We start from the raw sequence: 14,052 nt of genomic DNA on the forward strand, positions 1-14,052 counted from the left end.
CTACATAGCAGCTGTGGTGCTAGTTGTTTGGTATTAAAATAGTCTCAGACGTAGTCGGCAACAAGAAAAACATGACATTGGATGCAAAGCTTGTACATTTCAAGTGAATCASACACACAAGAAGTTTCCTGCCTAGCTAGCTGGATACACATGGTGAACTTGTTATGAGTAGTTAGCAGATGAGGCGGGGCTGGTATGTCTACACATGGTTCCCAGCAAGCTTTGGCCATTCATTTTACACACACATTAAAACACAGTCATGRGAAGTGCAATTAAAACCTCACAAATCACCCAGAAAAACAGTTACATTCCTCAACAAATAAGTTCCCAATACAAGGATGCCCTTGTCATCTTTATATTCGACCTGCCAACCTCCAACGGTTGCAGGCTACCAACACTGAGCAAAACCAGGCATGAGTCCCCCAACGCCCCCAATAACTCTGCCTTTTTACTCCATTAAGATACATGCAGGAGATAAAGCCCTCTAGGGCTCAATTGAAGATAAGAGCAGCATGACTGTRTGTGTGTCCCACTGTAAAGCAATGTGAGAGTTGCTCATTCAYAATAGAGGGGATTGATTTGAGACCTTGATGCAGCCTAACACAGTAAACTGGGCTTGGGTGTTTTAGAATGCAATTGTCCCCACAAATGTGAAGGACTGCCCAATTCAATGTTACCCTAGCTACATTAACATTAGTAGCTGTAAGTTGCTTTAGATWAKWGCATCTGCTATATGACTGAAATGTAAATTTAATAAACAGTTAAATGGATGATATCGGCACATAATTAGTGGTTTGGGTCCCATTCAGTGCAGAAAAGGCAGGCCCGAAGATCTCACTTCTCAGTATAAAAAAAATGCAACATTAGTTTAGACAAATTCTTATGATTAGAAATCAACTTACAAATCTGAGAGTGTATATTCAAATGGATGATTACAGGGGAATGTAGTTAAGTCACTGTTATTTGTGAAGGCAAAATTAGAGGCGCCATTATAATTGCCATCTATACATCATATGACAACAACACATTGCTGCTAATGATGACTCATAGAAATATGCAGCAGCTGGCTGGTTATTAACCAATCATTTCATTCAAAAATAGGCTGACGAGTGCAAGAGTGGGTGGTGCAGAAAGCATGTTTACTGGTGATGTTTCTGTTCACATCACACACGCAGTGATCAATGCTGATCTATGTCTAATTAGGGAGTGTGAACCGTCAGCCACTAATCACCCATCGATTGATAGCCCCCTGTTTAGGGTAAATATATTTCCAAACAAGCCTGATGAATTTAACTTTGATTTAAGGATTATCCTTGTTGTAACTATTAAAAATGAATATGTATGAACTTTCCAATTTGTAAGTCGCTCTGGATAAGAGCGTCTGCTAAATGACTTAAATGTAAATGTAAATGTAAAAACCTTATGGTTAACTACAGTCATTGTAGTTATATAGTAAACAATAGCCATAGGGTTCTTTCTTTAAACAGCTAGCCTTATTTCGAAGTAACCTGCCTAACCATAACCTCAATGAATTGCGACACAAGTTTGACAGGTGCCCCTGCTTGACAGCAGAGAGCATTCACACCCTGCTGGCTTGCCTGTCCAACTTCCTTGATCAAACTAAACATGGCATTCCTATCTAGCTTGAGACCACTCATGCACTAATAAATCAATAATAAATTAATAATTCGATATTTATAGACAGGGATCTGCTTACCCTTGAGACAGTGAGATCTGTCATMAGCTGATCGAAGGCCCGCGTCTCCTCTGCTTGTTTCTGGTTGTGCAGCGCTATCTTTTCGCTGAACTTCCTGGGGTTTGAGCCACCCGAGCCCGGGGATCCGGACATGGTGTGGGCCGCACAGTTTCAAAACTTTACTTAAAAAATGTAAAGCGAGTGCTTGGGGCACAAATATAGATAGTGTGGTTTTGATTGTCAGTCCACTTTTAGCRAATCCATCAGTGCTGCTTCAAATCGTCGCGTTGACAAATCTTCGGTGCTAGCTAACGTTAGCCACATAGGTTAACAATAGTGAACAGTTCAGCTGACAAGTGTTTGTAAACAATCAAATTCCAAAATGTGTTTACGGTGCCAGCAGGTAACGCTTACCGAAGTTATTGAGTTTTATACATCCCAACGTATTGTCAATGCATGTGAAAATATTTACATTTGTAAATAATTAACTAAACTAATAACAAGCCAACAACTTGTTGGAAACTCAATCAGTAGCTAGTTATGCTAACTAGCTAGCGTGAGAGAGTGCCAGTGCTAGCTAGCTACCTGTCACTTCCATTTTCTTCATTGACAATTTAGCTTAAAATAGTAACGTTTTGATGACGTAGCCAACCATGCATTGTCAATTGAGGCAACACGCGTAGCTAAATAACTAATAAGTACTTCAACCTCTTCAAAGCTATCAAAACTGTCATTTTATGCAGTGTATAAAAATGTTCATCGATAGAAATTACAGCTACGCAGCTAGCTCGTACAGTAGCTACCGCGTAATGCGACACGAACAGCAGAAAAGAAGCGCAACTTACGTTAGCTAAAGATTTGTAAACTATCTAAAACAATATTTGCTAACGTTGCCCTCGGCAGTTAGTTTGAATTACGCCCAAATATAGTTGTTAGCAATGTTTTCATTAGCGAATACTTCCCTTGTGGAGAAGATTTCGAAATGTCATTTCAACAAGTGTCGGAAAGATCTTGCAGTAGCAGCGCGAGCGTTATCCAAATCAGCATGTAACATAATCCACTCTCTCGATCTCAAAAACATTGCTTTCGATTCTGGTCCTCWGATTAGGCAGGTCGACTGTAACAGCTACAACAATTTTTTACAGGCTATATTTAGTTCGCATGTAAACATTCAAATCCATGCGGTAAAGTCGAGCTTCTTCTCGTCTTGTCTCCTGTTGATGATCGCTCCATAGTTTGTCGGCTCTCGATGGTGAGATCTCTTTCCCCACTGATCCTGCATATAAAAAAAACAGTTGAAACTGTAAAACAACCTTACCGGTTATGTCCGCAGGAGGGCATGAAGAACTCTTAAAGGGGATGTGTACTGGCCGCATTATCCAACTGAATAGTGTAGCATGGAAACACTTCACAGGAATCATTTTCACTGCAGCCAATAAAGTTTCCATCCCGTTTTTATGCGAGTTAAGTCATACAGTATAAATACAAAGTGACAGCTGTGATAGAAACAGAAGTTTTGGTACAATTTTATAAAAGCCAACAGATAAATAGTTTGTTTGACATGGTGGGATCTTTTTGTTTCGATAAAATTAATTATGCAAGAAATGTTGGTCAAGCACCTTTATGCGCAAACATATAATAACCATCATATGGAAGTAAACTTGGAGTCACATGATGATATGGTGTGTGGTCATCCCACTACAACTCGGGAAACCATGTAGTTTATTAGGCTACAGATAAAATAAGTTATGAGTTCACAGGGTGGTGAAAGTGCACAACGATGAGCTTGATGCTTCTTTCCACTAAAATCAAGGGTCTTATTCTGGAGACATGATAGGTGCTTGACTGCCGTTTGACAAATACAAATATTCTCGCTCTTATCCATAATCTTATAATGTTGACTAGCCTACCCGCAATGTATCTGTGAGCTGTTGGCTAGAGCACATGTGCCAAGACCCCAGTTTTTGAGACAAAACTATTGGTCGAGTTGAACTGCACTGGAAACACAATGAACTTTAGATTTTTATTCGGGAGATGAAAACTTAAGCGAAAAAGTACATTTTGTGTGCACTACGTCATCACACACTGATTTTTTTATCCACAAAAAGTTAGATTTTCTTTATGCAGATTTGAAAATATTTGTATGAAAATCTGGCATCAATTGGATGGAAACCTAGTTCATAGTAGAGATGGTTGCTAAACTGAGATTATTTGACACTGGGGATCACTTGATACACTGAAATATGACTGGGAATGAGAGGAGTGAAAGGAATGAAAATATAGCCTGTCGTCTGAAAAAGTGTTTTTGCTTAATTTTGTACATCATTTAATCATAGCATCCATTAAGAAAGAAACTGCATATTACATCATTTTGTGTATTTGAAACCATGGGGAACATGTGTGCTATTTTCTGTTCGTGTTTTGCTTGTGACACCTAGGCCAGGATTTAATCAGATCGGCCTGTCAACAATGAGCCTTTTAAAAGTAATGTTACCATGTTCACATTCTAGGTGAACGCTGCAGATATGTGTCTCAATTGGAAATTGCCTTTAAATAATAATACAAATTAGGTGGGTGCTTATATTTGTCCTACGTCCGGCCTAGCCTTTATCATACGGTTGTTCAGCCTCATTATTTAGTGAACTGAATGGTAATTGACCTGGATACAAATGTCTACTAATAAATTAAGGAAACATTTAAGTGCTCATAACAATCGTAAATATGCATTTTACCACAGTGGCACACACGTGAAAGTAAATTAGCTTGGTTTATTCAGTTCCTTAAATTGTACTTTTCATTCTCAACCTATCCAATCATCATGGACATACAGTACTAGGACCTGCTGGCTAGTGTCCACATGGAGAAAAAATATTACATCATACAATGAAAATAAAATTATACTGACATATTCTGCAAAACAATACATTTAACTAATAGGACCAGTTTCCCAGCACACAGATTAGGTTAACCTGAATCTCTATTGAAAATATATTTCAGTCCAGAACTAGGCTGGATCTGGTTTTGGGAAACCTTCACTTAAAGTTAATTTACATTTACATTTAAGTCTTTGCAGACGCTCTTATCCAGAGCGACTTACAAGTTGGTGCATTCACTTATGATATCCAGTGGACAACCACTTTACAATAGTGCATCTAACTCTTTTAAGGGGGGGGGGGGGGGGTTAGAAGGATTACTTTATCCTATCATAGGTATTCCTTAAAGAGGTGGGGTTTCAGGTGTTTCCGGAAGGTGGTGATTGACTCCGCTGACCTGGCGTCGTGGGGGAGTTTGTTCCACCATTGGGTGCCAGAGCAGCGAACAGTTTTGACTGGGCTGAGCGGGAACTGTACTTCCTCAGAGGTAGGGAGGCGAGCAGGCCAGAGGTGGATGAACGCAGTGCCTTGTTTGGGTGTAGGGCCTGATCAGAGCCTGAAGGTACGGAGGTGCCGTTCCCCTCACAGCTCTGGGAAATTTACTATTCATAAACAGTGTGCATAATAATCTGTGTATTTCACAATTTATAAACATTAAAATGTTTAATCATGTGTAAGCGTTCTAAGCATGTAATAATTTAAAAAGCATCTTAATGAATGTTTTAAAGTGTCACCTTTTATTTTTTTATAAGTCACTGGTAATAATGTAACTCATGAAAATAGCTTGTGGATGATATAAAAGTCAAATAAATGACATATTGCATTAAAGCTTAATTCGTTTTAAAACATGTAAATTCTATGGACTACGGGCAAACATAACACAGAAAGAGCTTAGGCTCCTAGATAACTATATCCTGGTTAGGCCCAGTGTAAATTAACTTCAATACAAGGTACACTGGTTAAAAAAACCATTTCTAAACAATTCTGACAGGGCAGTACTGTATATCACGCTTTCCAGTCTTCTGAAATGGAGCCGATTGTCATAAGGATTCTGTGCTGGACGGTTTGTTTAGTGTACAGTGAGTGACATCTACTGGAACCTAAAGCATATCTCTCTTCATTGTTATATAATACTGCACTCTAGACTGGAGTGTATGAACGGTTTCCTTTAGAGTGGTGAATGGAGTAAAATCAACTGAAGTCACCGTATTTTAATTAATAGTGAATGTGTGACTAAAGAACTATGAAACGTGATTTGCTCTGACACTATGCTCCTTAAAAGGAAAATAAAAAGTAACGTTAACTATACTTGGAGGATGACAACAAGAATAATTAAGGACAGTTTTCTTTTATACATTTATTTACACAAAGCATAATAACACATATTTTCTACATTGATTGTTCAGTCTACTCTTGAAGGCTATTTCCTATGCCAATAGTGGATTTGCAAGTTTCTTAAAGCTATACTGTATGACAAAATTGCTTGCGTGATGTCATCAACATTCAACTGTTGAACTGTGTTTCATATACTGGAAAACAAGCGCCTGACACAGACAAATCCATAACTTCTACCTTTGACAGTCTTACAGTAACATAGTACACAACACAAACAAGCACTCTGGATCCTGACCAGGATACACTGGGCGCATCCAGCAGGCTTCCGGTGGACTTTTCCTTGGCGAAATAAGGCCACATACGTACGGTGAATATTCCATCTCAATAAGGCAATACCGTACGGTGAATATTCCATCTAATAAGGCACATACCGTACGGTGAATATTCCATTCTCAATAAGACACATACCGTACGGTGAATATTCCATCTCAATAAGACACATACCGTACGGTGAATATTCCATCTCACATAAGGCACATAATGATTACATAATACTATATCAAGTAGTGCGGAAGAGGGGGAAACCGAGCTAAAGATAAGACAGCATAGAGCCAAGGCCCTCTGTTAGATGTTCTGTTCTCAACAGTGTCTCGTAGCCCCCTCTCCTTTCCCTCCCTTCCCCGTCTCATCCATCTATTTTCCGTAAAACTTCTTGTTGAGCAGGAAGATGAGCAGGTTGACGTTGATGGTGGCCCTGTCGAAGAGCTTCATCACAGCCACACCCTCGTACTGCAACTGCAGGAGGTCCTGGGAGAGAGAAGAGAAGGAAGAGATGGGGGAAGAGTAAGATAGATGAGAGTAAGAGAGAGATGGAGAGGGGGAGAGGAAGAGCATGAGAGGCAGGAAGAGGGAGAGGAGCAGAGAAAGGGGAGAGCGATGGAGATGAGAAATGGAGAAGGAATCATTCGAAAAATAATTTTTTTAAAAGACAGATATCATCAAAAAACCATAAAATCCCATTTGACCACCACCTTTTCACATCCCGGCATCACTGTACATCCTTCATTCATGCATTCATATATGTATACCTGGTATTCCAACTGTAACGTCTCCAAGTGACTCCCATGAACTTGGCCTTCACATCGAACACCCCACCTCCGACGGAGAGATCTCAAAGATTACGTTCTTAAACCTGTGTGTGGGGGAGGGGATGTCACACAATGTACAGTACTAGCTATATGACATACAGTACCATTGAGTTTGGAGTGTGTCGGTGTGGTCTCTGAACAGGTGTCCACTCAGTCAGGGTTTGTGTGTGCGCCACTATGCAGGTATGGGAATTATACGGGCAGGTACAAAGTATGGGTACAGTGCCAAAGTAGTAAGTACTGTAAATGCAAATATGCTTGAGATATCGATATAGGCTACGGCCACACGGATGAAATCTTGTAGGTTTTCATCAGTTGTTGACTGTCAAAAGATCAATGCAAGTCAACTATTTTCAATAAAAGAGCGAAATCTGTGAGTTTAAATTTAATTATAGATATTTTATTTAAATCAGACAAACATCGCCGTCCATCATCCGTCAACAGATGACTCCCATTAAAATAAATACTGTCTCAAACCAGATGTTTCAGACACAAATTATCTGTGTGTCGCCACAGACTAGAGTGCATAATGTTCAGGTTCTTTGTTAACGGCTTGGATACCGAACAACTGTAAACTGGATCTGATGTCTCGGCGCAGTCGATTGTATGAATTAAAAGGGTTTTATTTTGATTGATTATCAATGACGAATCTGATCAATCAACCAATCAATCCATGACTAAAATAGGACAGAAAGGGGCACAGCTACCCTCACACATTGAGCAAAAACATGAACACTATTGTTTGCCTAAAACTAAGGATTTGTGTGATGTATCCATATTACATCATATATCCCATACAGCTAACATTCAAGACAACAGTTGGTAAACAATTATTAACTAAACATCCAAGGTGTATCTTTGACTTACTGGTTTGTCTGCAGGTCTTCAATCTCGATCAGCACACCCTTCTCATGGAGGCGAGCGGCGGTGTACTTCTGAGACACCTGTTTACTCTTCTTGGCCTTGGTGTCACCTGGTTTCTTTGACAGCCTGAGGAGGGAGGGAGAGAAGATCGTGTCCATAACACTGTCACACATCGTAACAGAGGAAATAGCAGTCCATGTAATAACGTTCCCTCAACCTGAGTTGCAGTTGCCTTCTGCTAGAAACTTAACATTGACAGTTCCATTCCATTTCAGGGTCGTTAACAAAATAGGCATGGAATTAAAACTTAATAAAAAATGGAGAGGTACTTCCTAGACTTGTCCAATAAACACTTGTTAAGTTTATCAACATTTTGTTAACTTGTGTTCTAATGAACACAACCCAGATGTAAAAAGTATGACGATGGCTCCACCCAGCCCTCTAATAGGTTCAAACCCTTGACCTCTGCAGTGCAAGTTTCCCCGTCTGTCTTATTCACTTACACCCCGCACCCAACAACATATTCACTTACACCCCGCACCCAACAACATTTCTGTAATAAGAATTCAAAGTTGAGCTCTTGATCCTTTATTCTACTGACACACAAAACATCCTCCGTCAACACTGGGATTCCAACCTGCATCCCTCCGGTCTCCTGCCCACCTCTCAAACCTGGAGGCTAGCGTCTTCCCTCTGGTATGAAGAGAAAGCCACTCACTTGCCCTTGTTGCTGGCCAGGTTGTCCATGCAGGTCTTGATGTACTGATTGTAGTAGTCAATCTGGACGTTGTAGAAGGCGGTCTTGGAGTTGAGGGCGGTGTTAGTCTGTTGGAGCTTCACCAGCTCCGCCTTCCTCCGCTGCCGATACCGCCGCTGGTTTCGGATGTCCTGGAACACACACACGTTATATTTACGTGGCACATCCACAAAAACACGTATACTATAAGTCCACACACACACACATCACGTGAGACACAGAAACACTGACACTCTCACACAGTACCATGGCGATGTCGTTGAGGTCCTAGAAGTGGTTCAATGGGTGAACATACACACACAGCTTCAACTAGCGAGCTGACCTTGGCGATGTCGTTGATGAGGTCCTGTAGCGGTTCTCAGGTGCACCTTGCCCAGCTCTGCCAGGCGCTGCAGGTTGCTCCTGATCTTGTCCTTCTTGCCCTGCAGCGTCAGGCTGTCATCCACCACCGGTTTGGCCTGCTTCATCTTCTCCGGGGTTTTAGCATCACGGATGGCACGCCGCTGCATAGCACGCTGGTACTCCACTTCCTGGGAGGGGAAAACAGGGGTGGTGTCATGTGTTGCTGGGGTGAAGATTCCCCAAGCACAGATCTAGGATCAGCTTCCCTTCCCCCAATTCTAACCTAAAGAGTAGTGGGGAAAATGCTAAACTGACTCAAGATCAGCGTCTAGGGGCAACTTCACCCTATACTGTCACTGTGCACAAATCATAGTTGAATAAAGCAAAAGTGATAACTCCCGAACCCAGAGAAGTCCTACTCAGTTGACTACTTTAAACTGGTGCATGCTATCAGTCTTTTGTGGTGTGCCCTCTCTGCTTTAACTCTATGCACAACGATATAATCAAAAACAAAGATGAAGTGTTGGTGTGTGAGCTGCTAACTAATATTACAGGTTTGCATCCTCAATTCAAAGGAATTTATTTGCATGGGAAACGTGTTTACATTGCCAAACCAAATGAAAAATATAAACAATCCGAAATTAACAGTAAACATTACACACAAGGTAAAAGAAATAGAGACATTTCAAATGTTATTATGGCTATGTACAGTGTTGTAAACATGAGCAAATAGTTGAAGTACAAAAGGGAAAAAAATAAACATAGTAAATATGGGTATTTACGATGGTGTTTGTGCCTCACTGGTTGCTCTTTTCTTGGTGCAACTGGTCACAAATCTTGCTACTGTGAGTTAATCTTGCACACTGTGGTATTTCACCTGATAGATATGAGAGTTTATCAAAATTGGGTTTGTTTTCAAATTCTTTGTGGTTCTGTGTAATCTGAGGCAAATATGTGTCTCTAACATGGTCATACATTTGGAAGGAGGTTAGGAAGTGCAGCTGTTTCCACCTTGTTTTGCAGTGGTGGGAAAAGTATCCAATTGGTAGTTACAGTCTTGTCCGTACGGGAGTTGCAGCGATGGACTCGGGAGAGAAAAGGTCGAGAGCCATGCGTCCTCCGAAACACGGCCCTGCCAAGCCGCACTGCTTCTTGACACACTTCTCGCTTAACCAGATGTGTCGAAGGAAACACTGTACAGCTGGCGACGTGTCAACGTGCATGAGCCCGGCACGCCACAGGAGTCACTAGAGCGCGATGGACAAGGGCATCCAGGCGGGCCAAACCCTCCCCTAACCCAGACGACGCTGGGCCCATTGTGCGCATCATGGGCCTCCGGTTGCAGCCAGCTGCGACACAGCCTGGGATCGAACCCGGATCTTGTAGTGACGCCTCAAGCCCTGCAGTGCCTACACCGCTGCGCCACTCAGGAGGCGCCTAAAGTCTTTTTGAAATCAACAAAGCATGAGAAGACTTTGCCTTTGTTTTGGTTTTGTTTCTTTGTCAATTAGAGTGTGCAGGGTACGAAAGTTAGGCACACAAGTATCATACCCCAAGACATGCTAACCTCTCACCATTACAATAACGAGGGTATGATATTTTATGCTTCTAACTTCCTCATTCATCATTATTCACGATTCATTCAGGACTACCCGTAACCATGGTAGCATCCACATTAATGTACAAGTGTTTAGAAACATTCTATTCTTATTTACAATAAAGCGACTTAAATTATTTACAATTAAAATCTATTGGGCACAAAATAATCGTAATCACAACCAAAACTGCAAATGCATCCAACAAGGTTGTAGAGTCCCAAGCTTGATTTTATCATCATTGCATGCTAGGAATATGGGACCAAATACTAAAGTTTTGACCACTTTAATAGGTCCCCTAAAAATGGGGGACTATGTACAAAAAATGCTAATTTGGATGAAAATACCCTCAAATTAAAAGCTGACAGTCAGTACTTTAACCTCAGTCATTGTATCATTTCAAATCCAAAGTGCTGGAGTACAGAGCCAACAACAACAAAATGTGTCACTGTCCCAATACTTTGAGCTCAATGTACTGTTTAGGTGTTATACTGCCAAGTTTACACCTTCACTATTGCACTGAAACGTTTAGTCCAGGTCTCCCTCTCCCCAGTCTCCTCTCCCCTCCTCGGTGTCTCACCTGTCAGGACTGGCAGCACCCTCCAGAATCTCAGTGAGTGTTTCTCCAGGTTGGAACCGGATCACATCCACGATCAGCCGCTTGGTGCTGGAGAGAGAAAGATAGGGGGAAGAGACATAGGAGCTATTCTAGGGCGTCGAGACAACAGTAGGTTTTTTTAGCTGCTAGACTGGAAGCGTAACTTTAGCCGGTGTGAGCAGAGCGAAAGCCACTTTATGCTATTGTTCTTGGGTGTGAGCTGTGAGTCGAAATCTTGAAAATACAACCAGAGCGAACAGTTCTGAGCAGCGTGAGCCTCCCGTGGGCCGGCGCACACACCCAGGTTTCATTTAAATGAATTGGAGGTCTCCCGCTCGCAAACGTTAGGCCTCCGTGTAGCAGGCCAGAAAGAGGGAAGATGAGGTTCAGCTGGGAACGCACAAACAACTGAGGAGTCTGGAACTAAATTTGTCCTCCTTTTGAACTAACACCTTGGATCTAATGCTTTAAAAAAAAAAAAATCTGTCCTCACTCCATCTGCACTGATTGGAAATGAAACTTGGCAGGTGAAAACAATATGGTGGCAGCTCATCATTAGGCTGGCTTACACCTGGTCAGTTCTTTCAGATAAGAGCAGTCGAGAAGGCGAAGAAGAGGACCGATTTAGACAATCGAGAAAGAGCCCTAAGGAAGTGTGTATTTTTTATTGTATACAAATATTACTCTTACTAAGCAGTAGAGTCCTGGCGTCCATCCGGCATTGGCCTCTCCGGGGACGTCAAACTTGTTGGCGAGGTGAGGGACACCTCTGTCTTCCCCATCGTCTCCCGTGGGGTCCCCTGGGGGGAGGGGGTTCTCACCTGGAGGGAGAACAGGGGACAGTTAGGGGAGAGGAAGTTGGGATTCTACAGTGGACGTGAATGACACATGAAATTGTGGGGAGGGTGGAAGGAAGCTCTAAGAGGGGAGACCGTTTACAGGTGAGACATTTAGAAGACTATGGTTTCTTCACTGATGGGGTAGAACAGAGCAGACAGTAGGAAACATTCATCAGGCCTGTTCCTTTTTCATCTTGCCCTCTACATTTTACATGTATGAATATATGAACACAGCATCCTTATGTCTACGGTACTGACCAATGGTGACTATGGAATATCTACGGTACTGACCGATGAGGGACTATGGAATATCTACGGTACTGACTGATGAGGACTATAGAATATCTACGGTACTGACCGATGAGGGACTCTATGGTGGACCTCTCCCAGGTCCTCCAGCAGCTCGTGGATGGGTCGTTGTGTTCCGAGCGATGGCATCCTGGTGTCCAACAGCAGCTGGCGGGGACGAGCAGGAACATTACAATGTGAAAATCTTTATTGTCCACACAAATGTGACATTTGCCTTTGGCTTCATATGGGAGCAAACACTAAAAACACATTATCCCTCTGTGATACTGGCTATGAGAAAATACACTAGTACTTAGTCACAAATTTTACAAAATGACTCCTCCACGTATAATTGGTTCTTCACAACAGAGAAAAAGTAAACTCACTGAGATAAGTGTGTAAGAGAGTACTCATTTTTATTATAGGGCAGAAATAAGCATGTCTTCGTCTGTGTGTTGTGTGCGTGTGTGTGTGTGTGTGTGACTGACCGTGTGTGTGTTGATGACCTCCCCTATAGAGATGTAGATGACAGGTTTCTGAAGCGTGACCAGGTCAGAGTACTGATCCACGTTGAACTTGTCCTCCAATGACGGGACGTCACACGCCGCCAAGAAGAAACGCCTGCGGAGGGACAACAGAGATACAAGGAGGGTAAGAAGCTACGCACATGCCCCGCCCACCTCAGGACGCCCTCTTACCAGCCATTATTTCCATGTTTAAGTTGGGTGTAAATTCACGTGTCACAATTTTTGGTGGACAATTTATTTTAAAAAGAGAAGCAACGCATATTCTAACTCTTGCTTGTACAAAGAACATTTTCATCATTCATTCCGTCAACACATGCCAGTCCCGTCAAACACATGCCAGTCCCCGTCAAACACGCCAGTCCCCGTCAAACACATGCCAGTCCCCGTCAAACACATGCCAGTCCCGTCAAACACACGTCCGCAACACATGCCAGTCCCCGTCAAAGATCAACAATGGCACGTGTTTTTTTTATCTGCATCCATTTCAATTGTGACGCTTAGATGGGATTAAACACACCAAGATAATATTTATAGCACAAGACAGAGGTAAAAGTGATAAATGTTTTCCATTTCCATAGCATGCCCTAATGAACACGACCATAAAGAATGTCCCCACTGCACCTGAACTTCTGGTAGGAGCGCTGAGGTACTCGTTGATGGGTTGAGGTGGGCGTTGTCCCCAAGAACATCTTGTTGGACGCGGCGTGCTGCAGCATCTTGGCGATGGAGCCCAGGTTCCGCCGTTGGTCTTGGTCAGCTGACCTCCGGCCGACAGGTCGATGATGTCGAAGGCGTCGGGCGCCACGATGGCCGGATTCATGTAGCGGTAGTACAGCAGGTTACCCACGATCTGAACACACACACACCCCCGTTAGATACAGTACTGTACCTCCTGTAGGCATCACCAAGCCTGCAAGGGACACCAGTGAACAGGGTTTTACAGGTTGTATAAAACTGTTGCTGTGTCCCAGTAGTCTTGGACTCCTTTCTTTATAGCCAATACATTATAGCCACTAATTTTGGTAATGTCAGAGATTCAAACTTAGTAGTCAGGGAGAAAAGGAGACAAGGGAAGTTTGCAGCGAAGAGAAGGAAGCGTAACAAATTGCTACCACGGCATAAGACCGCTTTAAATGTAAGAGTAGTGGTGTGGATAAGAGAAAATGCAGGGCGAGCAAGATAGAGGAAGA

At 42.4% G+C, this 14,052-nt stretch overlaps 1 protein-coding gene and 1 pseudogene across 1 annotated transcript in view; both read right to left on the minus strand.

Moving 5' to 3' along the window:
• crtc3 (CREB regulated transcription coactivator 3) overlaps nucleotides 1–2,969 on the minus strand; it is a 14,120-nt gene extending 11,151 nt beyond the window's left edge. The window contains exon 1 of the mRNA XM_024144605.2: nucleotides 1,718–2,969. Coding sequence (XP_024000373.2) covers nucleotides 1,718–1,849 — 132 coding nt within the window. The 5' untranslated portion in view covers nucleotides 1,850–2,969. The remainder of the gene's footprint in view (nucleotides 1–1,717) is intronic.
• A 2,942-nt stretch (nucleotides 2,970–5,911) lies between these two features.
• Nucleotides 5,912–13,727, minus strand: LOC112078325 (ras GTPase-activating-like protein IQGAP1; annotated as a pseudogene).
• Nucleotides 13,728–14,052: the final 325 nt, after the last annotated feature.

Source organism: Salvelinus sp. IW2-2015, unplaced genomic scaffold (assembly GCF_002910315.2).
Source record: "Salvelinus sp. IW2-2015 unplaced genomic scaffold, ASM291031v2 Un_scaffold5544, whole genome shotgun sequence".
Taxonomy (NCBI): domain Eukaryota; kingdom Metazoa; phylum Chordata; class Actinopteri; order Salmoniformes; family Salmonidae; genus Salvelinus; species Salvelinus sp. IW2-2015.